Source organism: Aspergillus viridinutans (assembly GCF_018404265.1).
Source record: "Aspergillus viridinutans IFM 47045 DNA, scaffold_1, whole genome shotgun sequence".
NCBI classification, from domain to species: domain Eukaryota; kingdom Fungi; phylum Ascomycota; class Eurotiomycetes; order Eurotiales; family Aspergillaceae; genus Aspergillus; species Aspergillus viridinutans.
This window is the reverse complement of record NW_025091217.1, coordinates 5,470,131-5,488,011: the sequence shown is the minus strand read 5'-3', so window position 1 is coordinate 5,488,011 and position 17,881 is coordinate 5,470,131. Positions and strand designations below refer to the sequence as shown.

Genomic DNA, 17,881 nt, shown 5'->3' with positions numbered 1-17,881 from the left:
ACACCGCCGATCATCGCAAGGTATGATGCTCAGGACGCCTAACATGCATTGTTAATAGCAGGGATCTCGGTAAATAGACGCTCTTCTGCAAGTGGGGTGAACCGAGTCCTTGCCGTGTCAGAAGACGCTGCCAGACGATCTATAAAAGGGACAATGGACCTATGAAGTGACTCACGAGACCCAATCTCAGGCTCAAAGTTAATTGCAAGATGAAAGCAATGGTATGCGCACTTTTGTTCGTGGCCGCCGCATTCGGCGCAAATTTCAGTCAGCCGGTCTTGTGGGAGGACCTGGCTGATCTCGACATTTTTCGAGTGGATGATACTTTCTACTATTCTGCTTCAACGATGCATTACTCCCCCGGTGCTCCTATTCTGCAGTCGTACGATTTAGTCAACTGGGAATTCGTCGGACATTCTGTGCCTACGTTGGACTGGGGCTCTATCTATAATCTCGAGGGAGGACAGGCCTACGTCAAAGGTATCTGGGCGTCGACACTCAGATATCGTAAGAGCAATGGCTTGTGGTACTGGATTGGGTGCGTCCAGTTCACCACTACATATATCTACACTGCTCCGTCTGTGACAGGACCGTGGACAAAGAGTGGTGTTATCAATACCTGTTACTATGACTGCAGCTTGCTCATCGATGATGACGGCACAATGTACGTGGCGTATGGAGGGACTACCATCTCCGTCGCCCAGCTCTCTTCCAACGGGCTCAGTCAAGTCACAGCGCAAACGGTGTTCACATCCACCATCGGAGCCATTGAGGGCTCACGGTTCTATAAAATTAATGGCGAATACTACATTTTCAACACGCTCCCTGCCAATGCCGAGTATGTTCTCAAGGCGAGCAGCCCATGGGGCCCATACACGCAGAAACTACTCTTGAAGGACATTGCAACTCCTATTACCGGAGGTGGTGTGCCGCATCAGGTACGTAGCCCTCTATAATCTCGAGAGAATTGATCTGACGAGATACAGGGCGGCATTGTTGATACTCCATCAGGGAACTGGTATTACATGGCCTTTGTCGACAGCTACCCCGGAGGCAGAGTCCCGGTTCTCGCTCCAATTACCTGGGGCTCTGATGGGTTCCCAGCAATAACCACAGTCAACGGGGGCTGGGGCACCCAGTATCCATACCCCTTGACCTCACATCCCCTGTCCTCCCCTACAGGAAAAGACACCCTGTCCTCCCCCTTGCCATGTCTTTGTGCCTCGTTTAAGTAGGCTGCTGAGAGCAAATTCATTCATGAGGTCAATGATTGGATCTGCTTCGCCCTGTCTTTCCAAAGACACGTCGTCTCCTCCCCAAAGTTGATCATGTCGGTTAAAGTCTCCCACAATCACTACCTCCACCATTGTGCCCGTGTCTCGTCTGACCTTTGTGATTGCCTTGCGTAAGCTATTGCATGTGTCATGCAAAGCCTGGGCATCTCCTCCCTCTACGTAAACTGATGCCATAAAAATCAATCGTCCGGGGTGTCCACTGCTGTCAGATCCGGGGATTCTATCGGCACTTGCTCCGCTTCCACGTCCTTCCTTACCCACAGCATGCTCCGGATTGCCCATCTGCCTTCCCTCCATGCGGAGGGGACCATCTTCATCCATTTTTGATGTCCCATCGGAGTTGTCAAGAGTCGGCCGTTAATTGTTCTTGCTTGGGGTTCTTGGACTGCTATTGCCGCTGCGTCCTGAATTTCTTTATTGTTCATTAAGCTGTCATGCACCACCATTGACCCGTAGGCCTTCGCACTCTCCTTTCTGCTAAGCCATGTGATCTTGGCAATGGTGGTTTCATTCTCCTCACTAAAGGCTGCCGCGGCTCCTGCTCTGATCTCACCCTTTTCATCTAGCACTGCTGCTTTCTTGACACTGTTGACTTTGATTGGGTAAAGCTCATCGCGGCGCACCCATGCTCCTACACTAATTATTGCTACTGCGACTTTCTTAACCAGCTGGTGTTCAGCTTCATTTCAGCAAGCAATTCAAATCTGATTGGTGTTCTTTAGGTCCACCATAACCGCGCAACATTGCTAGTTAGCGTGGTTTTCTATTATCCAGATCTCTTTCTCAACCGCTGCCCTAATCAGGCCTGCGGACATCCTGTCGTCTCTATTATTAACTGTATTCGAGGTGTCTATCATGCAATATAGTGTATCAGTGAATGTAGTCGGCGTTGTGTTAAACAATGAGAGAGTCTATATATTGCTTGGTTGGCTGGTTGGAGGGGTATGGGCAACATCTGTATAGGATGGGTTATTTGTAGGATCTGGTGCAGGAAGAGAGGTACAAAGGGATTAGATTTCATGAAGGATCTCTTCATAGCTGGCTTGTGATCCTACCTCCATGCTTGCTTAGGATGTGGTCTGCCCATTATGTAACTCTGCTAGTTCCTGTTATAGCCCAGCGAGAGCTTCTAAAAATTAAGTTTTAATGTCCCTTAATTCTTCTTAGTGAATTTCGTCTCTTCTCTTGATTTCTCTTCGCAATTTGACTAACTCTGCGAGCAGTTTAGTTGTGTGTGGCTTACTATTGCTGATTTCTATTTTGTCCTCTGAGCTGTCAACGCGTTCTGCTGTGGTTTTGTTGCGGGTCTTTAGTCTACCTCTCCCTTAGCAGTGAGTTTGACTGCCTAATGCATATCTTGTAGCTTCCTCCTCTTGTTCCTGGGCATAGTTATTCGGTGGTCTGGTGACGCGTTTGGGTCGTACCCGTGGTGGTGATTCTCCGCGTTCGTCACAGTTGGGGGTTCGTGTCTCAGCCCGTCCCGCGCGCGCGTTGCGTGTCGGCATCTTGCCCACCAACCGCCGAATACCCCAACTTTGACAGTGGTGAAATAGAATAGAATAAAATAAAATACAGCTGGTTGCAGAAGTGGTCCCTAGATGCAAGATTGAATCTGTCCGTATCGCCTCCAATCTCTCTTTCAGGGTGTACAGTCGTTTTCGAAATTTGTTTGACCAACAAACATTTTCGCAAACACTCTATCATTCGGAGTACTGTATAGGAATTAGCTATGACGGCGTATATTCTGGTAGAAACTGAGTGTGGAATAGGAGAGAGGTGAGCTCTCAGGATAGGAATTTTCAGACCCTGAAATCCGGCCGCCTGATGAGTCTGAGATTACGCTTACCTAAATGTAAATAACGCCAATCAGACATACAGTCTTCGTGTTTTGCGAATTCAGCTCCTCCCAAACATGACGGGCCCTGATTCTTCCCAGAAAAGACCTGAGCGAAGAACATCCTAATTTGTTTGAATACTCAGAACCTTCACATATCGCCCATGGACCAGGATTCCACGCCTCTTGACCAGACGGTCCGATCTAATCCGACGATGGCGATAGTAAATTCATGTATGTGACAGCCTGTGTAAACTAAGCAGTAGGCATGATGAGCTGACTGCAGAAGCACCCAGAGGTACGTCTATTGAAGACATCATCATGCTTCCTGGCAAGTAGTTAATCACATTGGCAAATGAGCGGAGAAATATGCCTCTCCTTTTCCACATGCTGGCTAAGTAGGTCAAGCATGTATGAGACATTGTCACCTTGTATACTTCTTCATAGGTTTAGGGCAATGGATGACCAGCAAAATGAGCGAATCCTAAGGAGGTCGAAGGACGGAAACACGGTGGTTATAGTGAATGAGCATGAGATGACTATGAAATTGCTTCTCTCTTTTAATATAACTAATTAAATCTCCTTTACCCAATAGCTAGAAAAGCCTGGTTTCTGGTGAGTTGATCAGGGCCATGAGCACTCATATGTCAGACGCGACATCCCCGAAGGTCCGTCCTACTCAATTCGACGGAACGACCAAAAGTCGTTACCGTCATCTTTTACGGATTATCAAATGATTTCGCCCTCAGACGTTGCAAATCTATGGACGCCTAGCTCTATCTCAGTGACGGAAACGTCGGCGGGTGACGGCAGTGTATGGTCTTTCCTAAGCGACATACAGCCTTCGAGCGCAAGACATGGTGCCCCGAGCGGTGGTGTTTGTTGTGGAATCAACTATAGGGTCGTCAAATGAGGAAGAAAATCAAAGGCTCCGCATGAGAACTGAGCAGTTTAGTGACTGAGTGCTTGGAAATTATGATCGCCGCAATCTACCTGGCAGCCTAATAGCTAATGTTGACTCAATATCTCACCCCGTATCAAGAAAATAAGAAAGAAAGAGGAGGGTTGCTAAGACAAATGCCGGCGAAACCACTGCATTCGTACGCCTTAACCTAGCCATGTCGAAGGTCATAGTTAAGCCATAACTCTGTGGCAGATAGATGTCTGTGTATTATGAGAAGTGATAGCTCCATTCTCCGCGGTATAGCCCTGAGAAAGGTCCTTGCATGAAGAGTTATATATCAGGCACTGACCTTTATCAGGAAAAGCTCCAGTGTGTTGTCTGTAAGGGAAATATCCAGCTATCCATAGCCCTGTAAGCCGCAATTGATGTTAAAGTTCAATATATTAGGTGCAATACGTTCGAACATTGTTCTTCAAAGGAGGCTTCTTAAGACGGAATGTAGGTTGAAGAAAGCGTCTAGTTCAGTCCACTGTGAAGGTAATTGCATCAGTGGTAGCCCGGGAAGTCACCGAGAATTACGAGCGAGTTGAGATATGTCGATTATACCATTCATGGGCGTTCGAATTTCAAGGCTCATGTTGGCAAGAAATTGTAACTTGCTGCAACTGGCTAGCTCTGCCGCTTATCTGGCAGCTGTATTGGCGTTGAACATTGGCTTAAACAAAGACCATCGACTGGCCATGCTATTAATCATCTCTGTATTCGCAGTTTTCACCACAAGTTGACTGTGCTGGTGCCCGCCTTTGAGGCCGTTGCCACCGTCTTTATATTTACATTGCCTAAGTGTTTGGAATTTTGGAGACACGCTCGCCACATGTGATGTATCCATGATGTATGGCAACAGTGGAACAGTGGTGACAGTTAATTCCCAAGTTCTGTCGGATAGATATTATTTTGTGTCAATCATTTATAGAAGAATCTAACTGTTCTGATTCTGCGAACATTACCAAAGCAGACAATGGCTTTGACACAGTTAATATTTAGCCTTTTTCTTTTACTGTTCCCCAGTGTTCTAATACACCCTCTGCTAAAGCTCTTTGGTTTTAGATGTCTAGGCCCTCAAGCCAGTGAGTAACTGCGTACACAGAGACTTAGACCTGTTTTCCTTGTGTGAAAGGTATTATTATGTTAATGCTCCAAGCTTCTTTCACTATATTTATACAATCATGGATTGGCAATGTGCCAAGATATGGGATTTTCGCTTTCCTGCAAAGTGCAGGCATGAATGGATATGGTTTTGCATGGATGAAGAATATGATGTGCTTTGGAGTGACCATTTTGTTGAGAAAAATGGTAGCCCGTTAAAGCTACAACACCCTTTACGAGCTGCCTATCTGACACGCTGAGGCAAAGCGTACAAATCCAGAGGTTTTCGCGGACAACTTTTGCTCTCAAGAGCGCTTGCAAGTCCGAGGCACTGGAACTAAGCCTTCTACTTCTATCCCAGAGTACCGACGCCTTAATTTATACAGAGTAGTCTCTGTCAATTGGTGTTGAGCGGTTGCCGACAATTTCCTTTTCATGGACGAGCTGCGGGGCAGCTAACAGTTATAAAAATAGGTGGGGCCCAATGGACAGTGTTTTGTACATTTACTATGTGGTATGACTATCTTGAATGGAAAATAACATTTATTCCTTGAATTACCAGCCATCAATGACTAAGTCAGTAAATATTTGTTAGAGATACCTTTTGCACAGCTTACAACCCTTCCATAAGTCCCTATTAGTGGAATGTACTTTCCAGTGTGGGCAAAAATAATTGTCTTCTGAGTGGTAGCTAGGCAATTTTCTGGTGGGGATAGGGTTACCTGTCTCTAACTCCAGTGTCAAGATATTTATGTCTGAAGATCTAATTTCATTGTACTCAGTGTTAGTGGACAGGTCTGATCTGTCAATATATTCTAGCCTTTGATAGTCAAAGTCCCTATCCGAACTTTGTCTGATGGAAGGGGTGTGACCATTAAGAACACCTGTCCTGGGAGAGGACTCTTTATTAATGCTAGAATCAGCCTCTGGACATAAGTCCCCTTCTATAGAGCTTGCCTAAGTTATATTAACATCATGGTTATTACTAACAATCTCCTCTTTATTAGTGTTTAGTGTTATAATTTTATTATCACTGCTCTATAATCCTGCCTTATATTAAATAGAAGAGATCTTATTAGAGTAGACCTATGCCATAACCTTCCCTAGAAATTTATTAAAATCTAGAGTCTTGCCAAACCCTTTAAAAAACTATTCCTAATTTCCTACTAGAAGATTCCTTTATTAGCCTTAAAGCTTGCCATGATTCTAGTAGAGAGATACTTAGAAAACCATAGCTCTTCTAATACTTTTAGGAAGGCATTCCTTCTAAGAGATATAATATTAATAATAGAAACTTCCTTATTAAAGATTTAAATGGGTGTACTGCTTTATATATTCTACTAACCTATCAAGACTATACCTCACTGTAACATGGTATATAAATACACTCTAAGTATATTTAATTACTTGCTTTAGTAGTTCACTGATTAATAGTAGCTTCATAGTTTCATAATTACCAGTGTAGAGGTAATGCATAATCATATGCCTGACATCCTTGTCTATATTAGATAGTATTATCACCAGGGATCTGTCCATGTCCTGACAGCATGGGAGAGTGGTAGCTTTGCTAACAAGGTTCTGTAGGATGGTGTATGGTTTTTTGCTAGAGCTAATGAGGATTGTGACTGATTTTCCTTTATATAGACTTAATTTTCCTTAGATTAGCCCCCACTCTTCTATGTATAGGGTCATAATCGCTCACCTACCTGATGTTAGGCTGATTGTATTTAATAATGACAGGTTCAGGGAGAATAGTAGGTGCTTCAGTGGTAACTTCTGCTCTTTTAGAGACAGGCTCAGGAGCTTTGTTGGCTCTAGTAGCGGGAGCATCTGTAACCTCATGTTGCTTGGCACTAGCCTCTTCTGCTGCCTTGTCTATTTCTTCCCGGCCAAAGTTAGAGACAGACTTGGGGTCAAGTTGAGGGGCAGCTTCAAAGGCAGAGTTGGGAATGGGCTTGGGATCAGGCTCAGGGGCAGCCTGAACATCAAGCTCAGGGACAAGCTCAGGGGCAGCCTCTGGGATAGCCTCGGAGATGTCCTCAGGATCAGGGTCAGGAACAGGCTCCGTAGATTCGGCCATTTCTAAATCAGAAATCTCAGCGGCTTGAAGGTAGGGAGGAGCTTCCGAAATCACAGTACGTCGTATATTGTTTGAATTTTTGGACTTCTTGCCCATTGAATAGGGAAGAAGTCCATCCTCGCCGCGCTGGTTTGACGAGGACTTCCAATTACTATAAGTGAACCCAGCATATCCTGAGTCTACACGTTGGTAGCATGGTTGGCACGGATAGTTAAACGACAGAGACCCTGGAGTTTCTTATTGCTAGTTTGATATCCTACATACGAGACTACCAATGTGCCACTTGACTAAAGACGATCTGCGACTGTCAACTCTCACTGCTCCAACGCACGCTTCCATGTTTTGCTAAACCACCTCCCAGCATCTTTTACTGTGCTCTTGCTCATATTCCACATAGATCCATATGCAGGCCATAGTGTTTCTCCAGTAGTTGCAGTTTTTGGATCAACCCCTTTTGCTTCAAAATAGTTTCCTTGAATCATTGTTGCTTGACTCACGATTTGGAAATCTCTCAACCCAGGTATAAACTTTGGGTAATGGACAATACACGCCACATGCATTACTCTGCCATGCCAATGGGAGAGTTCTTTATCAGCGACTAGCTTGCAGCGGATCCATCTCTGCACAGCTGTATATAGATAGATCTCCTTCGAGGTTCGGTTTTGCAAAAAGCTCAGCCGCTCAAGAGCCGACAATGCCTGATCCAAATTATGCTCTGCCTTCAATGCCTCTAGTTCTGCTGTATGGAAGATCACGGTGTGCAGGAAGGATCGCTCGACCTTGAGGTCCAACAATGATAGCACACAGATTAGTGACCATAATAGAGGATCAGATAGTTGAATTTGATGGAAAATATAAGCTATAGCTCGGGGACAATTGCGAATCTCCGCCGAATAATTTTCCAGGTCTGTTAGGTAACCCTGTATATGTTGACCACTTTCTGCGCAGTGCCGCGCTGCCATCCGGATAACGAGGGGCAGTTCCTCAATAGTTGTTCTCCAGGTATAGGGAATCTCAGTCGCTTGGTACTCGTGTGATGCCCCTGTATTTAATTCATTAAGAAGAATACGGAGCGACTGTGCTTGCGGAGGCCGCAAAAGCTGGAGGGCCCTCGCAACTTTTAACCCCAGCCTTTCTTGATAACTATCATTGCTGGTTGTAACAATAATGCTTCCGCCTGAACCAGATGGAAGGAGACTGCTGATCGATGAGAGGTAGTCAAGCGGACCTCCTCCATCGAATACCAGGAGCCAACCATCCATGGCTTCAAAGTGAGACTTGACCTCAAGGATTGCTTTCTCGGTTTGCACATTCGTTTTGAACCCCAGCTCGTTATGAAGCCGCCGAAATTCCGACCAAAGTCGAAACTTATTAGTAGATAGTACCCAAAATATTCCACCCGGATACTTCTGACGATGTCTCAGACAGTAATCTAAGACTAGCCGGGATTTTCCGCACCCGTTCTCCCCATGGACAACAGCGATTGTATGAGAGCTAGGGGATTTTGTGGACATGACTCGGTCGAGTTCGTGGGCCGCCTCCGAGATGACTGGTTCCGCCTGGGACGGAAAGCCACTAAACATTGGAATAACCATTGGGGGCCCCAGTTCTTTGTCTGTTATATGCTCAGTATCGTCCCTAATAATGTACGCTTTTAAGATCTGGACATCACCAGTAAGAGATAAACAGTGAATCTGTGTAAAGAGAATGATGTTTACAGGATTCGCACGATTATAAGAATATACCGAGATTCGAACCAGGTAAGGAGTATATGATTTGAACTTCAGAGAGTCTCACCAGCATGTGTCCAAGTTTCTCGTGCTGTTGGGGTTCTATAAATCTGATTGGTTGGAACCACCAAAAGAAGGTCTTTTGCATAGGCCGCTGCCACTGCCGCCGCATATCCTTGCCATTCCTTGTTCTTGTGGGAGTCAGCATAATCGCAGATGCCCCGAATGACCAGGCATGGGAAGTCATTCATGAGGCCCGCAGCTTCCATCTCCACACAGTACACCCCGAAGTCATGTGCAAGCTGATCTCGACGTTTGCTGTCTTTCACCACTTGATTCGCAGATGCAATCAATCCGTAGTGGATAACTGGTCCCTCATGACCTCGTGACGGTCGTGGAATGAGTTTGGATCGATCGCAATTGACACATGTATTTGATGCCCCGTGTTCATATTCTGCTTGGTATAAACAGTCCTCTTGGTTTGGTCGGGCAAACTTTGCAGCTGTGGAAGGCGCTTTGACTTGGATATCAGAAATGAATTCAAGAACCCGGCTAACACCTGAGAGGTGCTGCGCTTGGAGTGTAGAGAGTGCAGTTAGCAAAATCTTCGGCGGCCGGTTTAACATCCCTGTCCGCTGAAATTGACCGCCACTTAACGCTTTGCCAAGATCATATTGTGTTACACCTCCAGATGTGTCCGTTGGTTGGCTCACAACAATATCACCCAATCGAATATCTGCACGGCTGCTTGGTACTCCTCCGCCGATCCCAACCATTAGACCAAAGCGGATGGAGGGGAAGCTGGACAGCAGCTGCATCGCCACTGTCGCAGCTGAGATAGTGCCATATGCTCCACTTGGTAAACAAGCAATAACAACATTGTGTTCCCTGATATTCCCAAGAATGTACGTATTCTGATCTGTCAACGGGAGGGGTAAACCTGGATGTATTGCATCCAACATCAACTTCGCAGCCGCCATCTCTAGTGGCAAAGCGCATATCCATCCGACCGTGTAGTCGTCATGAGATAGAGGTGTTCTAGCAGCCATAATGGGCTATGGAACGATTGGATCCTAGAGGTGGAATGGCTAAACTGTTCTGCATCCCAAGCCCTCGGAGTAAATGCAGGTGTTATTCATGTGTTAGTTGATCCGAGCTGAATCATTGTGTGCTAAGCACATGGGTTTAGGCCTCATCACATGATATAGCGGGGTTGGGCAAGTAGTCGAATCAAACCATCCAAATTTTCCAGGTCTCTAAGGTATTCTCCGAGTCCAGAAGTAAGAATCTCCCCGCTCACTTCACATCGCCGGTTCACCCGATTTTCTTCATGCAAACTGGAAGCGGCACCTTGCGCGTACATCGCAAAACTGGTATTCGAATGTATTTTAATATAAAGTGCCTTTGACATGACTGAGGAAACGGCTCGAGAGGAACTGGCCCGTGAATTAGTACAGCCCTTACAAAACGCATATTTGTTGTCGCTGTTGTATGCTAATGGTTGACAGGCGAATCGTTGGAAACCCCTCACCGTGCCGATAGAATTCTTCAATGATTGCTACGTCCTATCATGAGACATTGTTGCGGCAGCAAAAGGCGAGAGAAAGCTCTATTGCTTAGGATGCAAAAGCATCATGTTTTTGACACGGAAAAGCGAAGAGATTTGGGACACACGAGGGGACGGAGAAATGATCCTTCCCAAGGATATCACGGTCCTTATAAAAGAAGGAAAGTCAAAGTTACTCTGGGAGGGAGTGTAAAGAATTTCCTACGACGACGCCGTGGCCGAAACCTAGGCGCAAACGGATTACGCAACGATGTGGCCACTTCCGGGAAATATTTCCGGTCACGCAATCTGTTGTCTTGACAAGCGAATTTTTGAGTTCCCATGCTCGCAGCTGGCTCTCTCGAATTGCCTGACGGATTCGAGGACGAAAGACTGAGTTGATGGTTGAGACAGAGGCTCCGTTAAATGTATAAATGGCATTGTCCGCTAGCGTCAGATAAGCATGGAGACAGTTGCTGGAATATGCTCCTACTTACTGACTTGTGTAGTGGATACTGACTCGTGACGCTCTGGTAGAATTCCTCTAGAGTCTCCATCCGGAGACTCCGGTGATTCAGTTTCCACAAATAAACTCATGTCCGCCGTCGCTCCAGGGCACAACGCTGGGCCCTCAATGGGAATGGAACCACAACCCAGACTCCAGCTACTACAGCGTAAACAACGGCCTGACACTGAAGACCGCCACCGTGACCACCACCCTCTACGCAGCCCGAAACACCCTGACGCACCGAATCCTAGGTCCAGACTCCACCGCAACAATCGAGCTCACAATCAGCAGCATGAAAGCCGGAGACCGGAGCGGCCTCGCCATGCTCCGCGACTCCTCCGCATACGTCACCGTCATCAACAACGGCGGCGTCTTCCGCGTAAGCATGGTCGCAGGACTCACGATGGACGCCAGCTGGAACACCCTCTCAACGGGCTCCGAGGTCGCGGGCGTCAACCTCTCAGGGAGCCCGTCCAAGATCTGGCTGCGCGCATACGCCAACATCCAGCCCGGCAGCGGCAGGACGGCGTCATTCTACTACAGCACAGACGGCTCCAGCTTCCAGTCTATTGGGACACCGTACACGCTAAACAATACCTGGGAGTTCTTCATGGGGTATCGGTACGGCATTTTCAATTATGCTACTGCGTCGCTTGGTGGGAGTGTGCTGGTTAGCTCTTTCGAGATGGAAAGCGGCGCTCCGTCCTCTGGCACGACCACAACCACAGCCTCGCAGCCAAGTACCATCACCACTGCTCCGACTGCTGGCGCTACTCAATCCAAATGGGGCCAGTGTGGTGGCAGTGGCTGGACGGGCCCGACCGCTTGTGCGAGTGGCTCGACCTGCTCATCGGCGAATGCGTGGTATTCCCAATGTTTGTAGCGAGCCGCACAGTACCCGGCATAATATGTCTACTATGTCTAGTAGACATGGGTATTGAAGTTGGGTTGCATGCTGCGCGTGGCTTCCAGAGATTACCTGGTGACGTACTTTCCACAAAGTGATTGTCTATCAATATGAAGTGCGTTACCTAGATGTTTCCACCAGTATGAGTCTTTCGAACGGTATCAATTTGGCATTGAGTTTGTCACCTTCCAGAAAGCTGAAAGTCTTCAGCCTCGGGTTCCTGGGGCCCCTCTCACTATCTGTTTGATATTTGTTCATCAGTAAAGCGCTCCAGAATCACAAGTTAAAATATCAAGAAGTAGCACGTCATGAAAATCTCAGAAACCTCAATTATAATCACGAAGACAACCAACTTAAGCAAAAAGGATGCCTTCATTTCGGCGAGTGAAAGGTATACTCATCATTGAAACCAAACAGCTGGGGAACTGAAAGAGGGGAGTACCATACCTAATCATAAATAACGGGAGTGGTTGATGTCGAAGTTGTTGTCCTTGTCTGCCTTGTCATTGTGGGCTTGTACCAGGGTTTATATAGCTCTAGTAGGGTACACAATAATCCATTAAAACACATAGTTCACACCTTGTAGCTTCATAATTTCTCTAGCCATTACGAATGGAATGGTATCATAGCTTGTCTCAGGCAACAGTGGGATGTACTCTTGATGGCCATGGATGGCACGCCTACCCTCGTATAGTCTACAGTCCTGCATATTTGAGTCAATCCCACTTTTGATAGGCGTTGACTAAATCGATAGGGCTGGTGTTCTTGTGGATAGGACCACAAAGGGTGAGTCACCTCGTATATTGCTCCTTGGCATTACCAAACTGGATGAAGGGAAGCACCTGAGTTCGTATATGATGGCGTCTAGGCCAAAAAGGCGTCCAGACTATGGACTGGGTTTCATACCCATAATCATAGTGGTATAATATTCAACATTATCTACCTAGGTAGTTAACTGGGTTCTAATGAAATGATATTTCATATGACAAAGTCAGTTACCAAGGCTATTACGAGATATAAGCTTATGCTACACAAACCCTAGGAAAAAAACAACTGTTCCTTTTGAGCAGCAGCACGAAATGACCTCTTTAAATTACTTTATCAATCTGAGCCATCATATTGGCAGTGGGCCTCTAGGCACAGTCTCCAGGAAATAGAACCCTCCCTCTACTAATACGTAATTGTGGAATTGCGCCCGAAGAGCCTGGAGCCTCTTACGTACCTACCAGTACATACATGTAACATGACACTTCACGCGGAAGTCCTGGAAATGCCATCGTCTGCTGAGCAAACTTTCAGCGTCTATGAGCTTTCCGAGCATATAATCCTGCAGCTGAATAATCCTGTGGAAATCATTCGCGCCCAGCGCGTTTGCCGTAACTGGAGAAATGTTATCCAAACATCCCCGGCCCTCCAGGAGGCCTGCTGGTATCAATCCTCCAATACTAGGGAAGAACAAACATGGATATTGAACCCTGCTTTCAACCGAATACGCATCTCAGTATCGAAAGATACAGCAAAACCTGGAGATCAAGAAAAGGGGGATTTCGGCTTGGAGGGAGACATGTACGATAAACCTGGATCATGGACGACCATGCTGGCCACGCAGCCTCCCTGCCAGCGAATGCTGGTTGAGTGCTACGGCGATTATTCTTATGACGACACAATGTAAAAATCCCTCTGGCCTTTACTGCAAACTCTTAAGCTGATATATTGCTTAGCTTCTATCTAATTGTATCGATGACAGGCTGCCTCCTTATGGGCGATATCATGGCTGTTCTAGCAGAATGCCAGAATCGACAGGAATGCGGCCTAGATCGCTGGGGTGGAGTACGGCACTATACAGGCCAGTTACTCCGATGGGATGAGAGTGAATGGGATGCCTATCACTGGGTTGCTCTTGACAGAATGAGATAATGTTTCAATTAAAGTCGCGGTCGAGCTGCCTTGGGGACAAGGGGGGTGTCCTGCCTTTTCCCTTCGGCGCCTCTACGGCAGCGAACACTTTCTGCATGAAATGATCCTGCATAAAATGATAATGGAACAAGGGCAAGAATATCAGTGGGAGGATGGTTCGTTGGTCCACCAATTCCGCCCTGTGAGCAAGACAAAGTACAAGGCAAATCTGTTGGTTGTAAAGGAGCATCAGGAGGGATATCTGTCAGCTTGCAGCAATGTCTTCCGCCTATTATCTGACGTGAATAATTAATACCTGCAATCAGGTGTAACACAAAATGTCAATACATTTGGCTCATTTAATCAAGTTCTATGAATATGAGTTACCAAATGATTGTACCAGGAGACGTAGGCGGAAATCGAGCTCTACATTCGGGGACGGCTGCGACGATAATCAGACGGAGAGAGATCAAGAATATACCAAGTACCAGGGTGAGGACAATGATTACTAGTCGGAGTCCAGAAGTCTACTGCTTCACATCGTTATCATCCGTCGTGCTTTTGTCGAAGGGCTCACAGGAGATATTCAGGGCGGTTGATGACCGTATGTTAAGGCTGGTTCTTCCTTTGAACAAGGAGGCCAGTCGTTGAAGTTATCCTGCTTCTCACCATCAACCACGCATACCCGAGCCACAGGAACACACCATCACTCGGATTCGAGTCTAGCCAGCTCTTGAGTCCAGTTGATGATGCAGGTCTTTGCTGTGGTCCGCCTCTAGTATATATGAATGGAGTTGTAATGTTAGGCCTTGGATACTTCAAAGACTCATGATCAGCAAACATAGTAGCTATTGCTCTAGCTCACAGTGCATATTTGGACATCTGGACATCTGGATGATGCTGGCAATGAATCACGTGAGCAGCCGCCATGAGGAAGCGTCATCAGCGCTGTGGCCTAGAATCGCCTAGATTTATTGTTATCAAGCATCCCGTCTGCTATCAACGTCATTTCCTCTTTTCGTAGTCTTACCACTCTTCTCTTCTTACTTGTAGATATTTCTATTGGAAACAGACAGTACCCAAAGATACGAATATTAGGATATACTTTTTGCCATGACGACGGCAGCAGTGTTCGGCTGTACAGGAGCAGTGGGCTCCCAAATTCTCGCCACACTCCTCGCCATAGACACATTCTCACCCGTCAAAACAATCTCAAGGAGACTACCAAATGTCCAGTCACCCAAGCTCGAAGCCATCAAAGAAGGCGACACTTCTAAATGGGGCGGCATGATCTCCTCCTTCTCACCCAAGCCGTCAGTCGTCTTCAACGCAGTCGGCACCACAAGAGCGGCAGCCGGTGGACTCCAGAATCAGTGGAAGATCGACCACGACTTGTGCATCGAAAACGCCCGAGCAGCCAAGGAGGCGGGAGTCAAGACGTACGTGTTCATTTCGGGTGCAGGCATTAGAGGCTTTCTTGCTCGCTACTTGCCCTATTCGAAGATGAAGATTGGCGTGGAAGATGCCATCAGAGAACTTGATTTCGAGCATGCTATTATCCTGCGGCCTGGTATGATTATCGGGAGGGAGAACCCCAAAGCTGCGCTATTGGAAAACATCGTGGGGAGTCTGAATAAGCTGGGACTGGGCGTTCAGGACAAGCTAGGTATGACTAGCCTGATTGCTGCTAACTGTTTGATGCCCTGAACTGATCCGTGATGTCTAGGTCAAGATCAGACTGTCATTGCCAGAGCAGCAGTAGCAGCTGCCCGTATGGCTGAAGAGGGGAAAGCCCCGTCGAAATATTGGGTGGTGGAAATGAGCGATATTGTCAAACTAGGCAGAGATGAGTGGAAGGAGTAGCTCAACATATGTATAAGTAGCTATCTAAGTAGCCGTCATGGAACAATACATAGGGCCTGTCAACCGTACTGACCACTACCGCCACTATCAGTAAAAGAGCGGTAATTAGAACATCACAGCCTCCAGGGGACAGCTACTCTGTGATTAGGTGTAAATTCAAGGAAATATGCATGGAGTAGACCCCAATATTGTACATAGATAAAGGATATCCAGACCTTTTCTGCTGTAGTTTTATAATTGTTCGATGCTTGAAGTAGCAGTTAAGCTCACATCCTTACAAATCAATTTTACTACTCGGAACAGGCGCCGAGCAGAGCTGAGTACCTCCTCCATAGCCCATGCGCACAAATGTATGCCTAACGGACAAGGCTGAGCTGCCCAACCCTTTGTTAGTTCTTTCTATTCTGGTATTCTTATTTATGCCAATACTATTGGTGGCCAGTAAGCGCCAGCATGTCAGCATCCCTGCATTGACGCCCGTCTTATAGGCGAGGCTGAGCTGCTCAACACTGTTAGTTTCTTGAATTCTCACATTGTTATTAGCGTCAATGCTGTATGTTGGTAGCCTAATTAGCGCTGGCATATCAGCATACTTCATTAAAGCTAGCCCCATACTGAAACCATCCATACGTTTCCTAAAATTCGGACCGTGAACTCCTTGGTAGTTACCTTACTCAAACCCTTCTACTGATAAATTTCGCCAATCTGAGGGTCGAGAACCAAGCGGTTATGAGACTGTCGATACCAGTTATCTCAGAACCACGATTCCTCACCAGGCACAACAAAGGCTCGCCCGCCTTCATCGGACCCGAAGCCACAACTCATGGCGACACTGAATTGCACGGCAGCATCCTTGGAGAATCGCGGTGCCAATTTTTCTCACCTTCCCTTCGCTTGCCAGGGGCACTGAGCTAATGAGCAGCTTTTGCAGAGCGCGGAAGCTGGCAATTTGGGGAAATTGACCTTTTGAAGGTATGCACTTTAATATAGCCTTGCTTGGAAATCGATAACTGAGCCGATCAAATAGGCCACAACTCTTCCGGAGATATGCTACTTGTATGGATGGCACTTTCTGACTGGAATCTGAATAATATCGGGATGCTCGTCGCTTATTGACACAAACTTTGTCGTTCATCAGGTTTCTTGATGCGGGTTCGTATCCGCCATCAGAACATGAGCGTGCAAAGATTTTGCGGCATTTCAGCGTACCTCATTTCGTGATGAACGGGACATGCACTAAACTGAATGGGTATTTTGGATGCAGGGGAACCTATGACGAGGACAATAAGCTGCAAAGCTATGGTAAATATGTCATTCTTCCCTCTGTCCCTCCTTGAGAAGGTCCCATGGAGAAAGCTAATCACAGCATTAGTTACATGGTTCCGTTGCTTGGTAAAGTTAATCAACGGTCAAAAAGCGACATATGGGCTAAGTATTGACTACAAATGGCATGAAATCGGCGTCTTCACCAGATGGGATAGCCCAAACTGTTGCAGGATATTATGTGTTGATGCGCCAGAAGCGTTACGCCATGACCTGAAGACATCCCTTCAAAAGATGGCCCCGCTGGACTTGAAAGATCCGTTTTGCATGCATGTGCCATTGATTGACGAGGTAGTGAAGTTGTACGATCGGTCTGTATGGCGGATCCGGGACGCTGTTCGGGATATCGAGAAGGTACATTTCATCCCTTCGGATGCCTCTCTGCTCGAGAGGAACTTATGCGGCTGACGAGTCCCCCTTATAATAGAGCAGAGTCAAAATAGGAGCAAATTTCGAGAACATGAACGAATTGTCTCGCCATGGAGTTCATGTCACAGAGGCCCTGGAGGCGATGGTTGGGACCTTTCTAAAGATACAGGAACAGCAAAGGCGAGTTTACGTCTATTTGCCAGCTGAACTCAACAAGACGTATCAAGAGCAGGCGCAGGAATATGTGAGCTTTCAGCTGCTGATGATTCAAAATCTGCTATTGCGCTCAAAGTCGTTATATGAGCGACTGAAGACGGAGACCACTGTGGTAAGGCGCCTCATGGTCTCAAGTATCAAATGTGCATGGGATTTACCAGGAGTAGGCATTTAATAGAATCACTCAGCGTGACAGCTCGGTGATGAAGTCAATATCGATATTGACTATGGTATTCCTGCCGGCCACGTTCATCTCTGTACGTC

General features: G+C 46.7%; 5 protein-coding genes across 5 annotated transcripts; 3 read left to right on the top strand and 2 right to left on the bottom strand.

The window, feature by feature from the left end:
• Positions 1–209: 209 nt before the first annotated feature.
• Aspvir_001608 (glycoside hydrolase 43 family protein) lies at positions 210–1,235 on the top strand (the record flags this gene model as incomplete). Its single annotated transcript, XM_043266728.1, has 2 exons — positions 210–938; positions 987–1,235. 2 exons carry the CDS (start codon positions 210–212, stop codon positions 1,233–1,235), a joined length of 978 nt encoding a protein of 325 aa, XP_043122663.1.
• Positions 1,236–6,881: 5,646 nt separating this feature from the next.
• Aspvir_001607 (uncharacterized protein) lies at positions 6,882–7,355 on the bottom strand (the record flags this gene model as incomplete). The annotated part of the gene is made up of 1 exon (XM_043266727.1): positions 6,882–7,355. The coding sequence occupies one exon, from the start codon at positions 7,353–7,355 to the stop codon at positions 6,882–6,884; it is 474 nt and encodes a 157-aa protein (XP_043122662.1).
• Positions 7,356–9,042: 1,687 nt separating this feature from the next.
• Positions 9,043–10,038, bottom strand: Aspvir_001606 (uncharacterized protein; the record flags this gene model as incomplete). The annotated part of the gene is made up of 1 exon (XM_043266726.1): positions 9,043–10,038. One exon carries the CDS (start codon positions 10,036–10,038, stop codon positions 9,043–9,045), a length of 996 nt encoding a protein of 331 aa, XP_043122661.1.
• Positions 10,039–10,998: 960 nt separating this feature from the next.
• Aspvir_001605 (uncharacterized protein) lies at positions 10,999–11,926 on the top strand (the record flags this gene model as incomplete). The annotated part of the gene is made up of 2 exons (XM_043266725.1): positions 10,999–11,007; positions 11,084–11,926. The coding sequence occupies 2 exons, from the start codon at positions 10,999–11,001 to the stop codon at positions 11,924–11,926; spliced, it is 852 nt and encodes a 283-aa protein (XP_043122660.1).
• A 3,033-nt stretch (positions 11,927–14,959) lies between these two features.
• Aspvir_001604 (uncharacterized protein) lies at positions 14,960–15,709 on the top strand (the record flags this gene model as incomplete). The annotated part of the gene is made up of 2 exons (XM_043266724.1): positions 14,960–15,512; positions 15,573–15,709. 2 exons carry the CDS (start codon positions 14,960–14,962, stop codon positions 15,707–15,709), a joined length of 690 nt encoding a protein of 229 aa, XP_043122659.1.
• Positions 15,710–17,881: the final 2,172 nt, after the last annotated feature.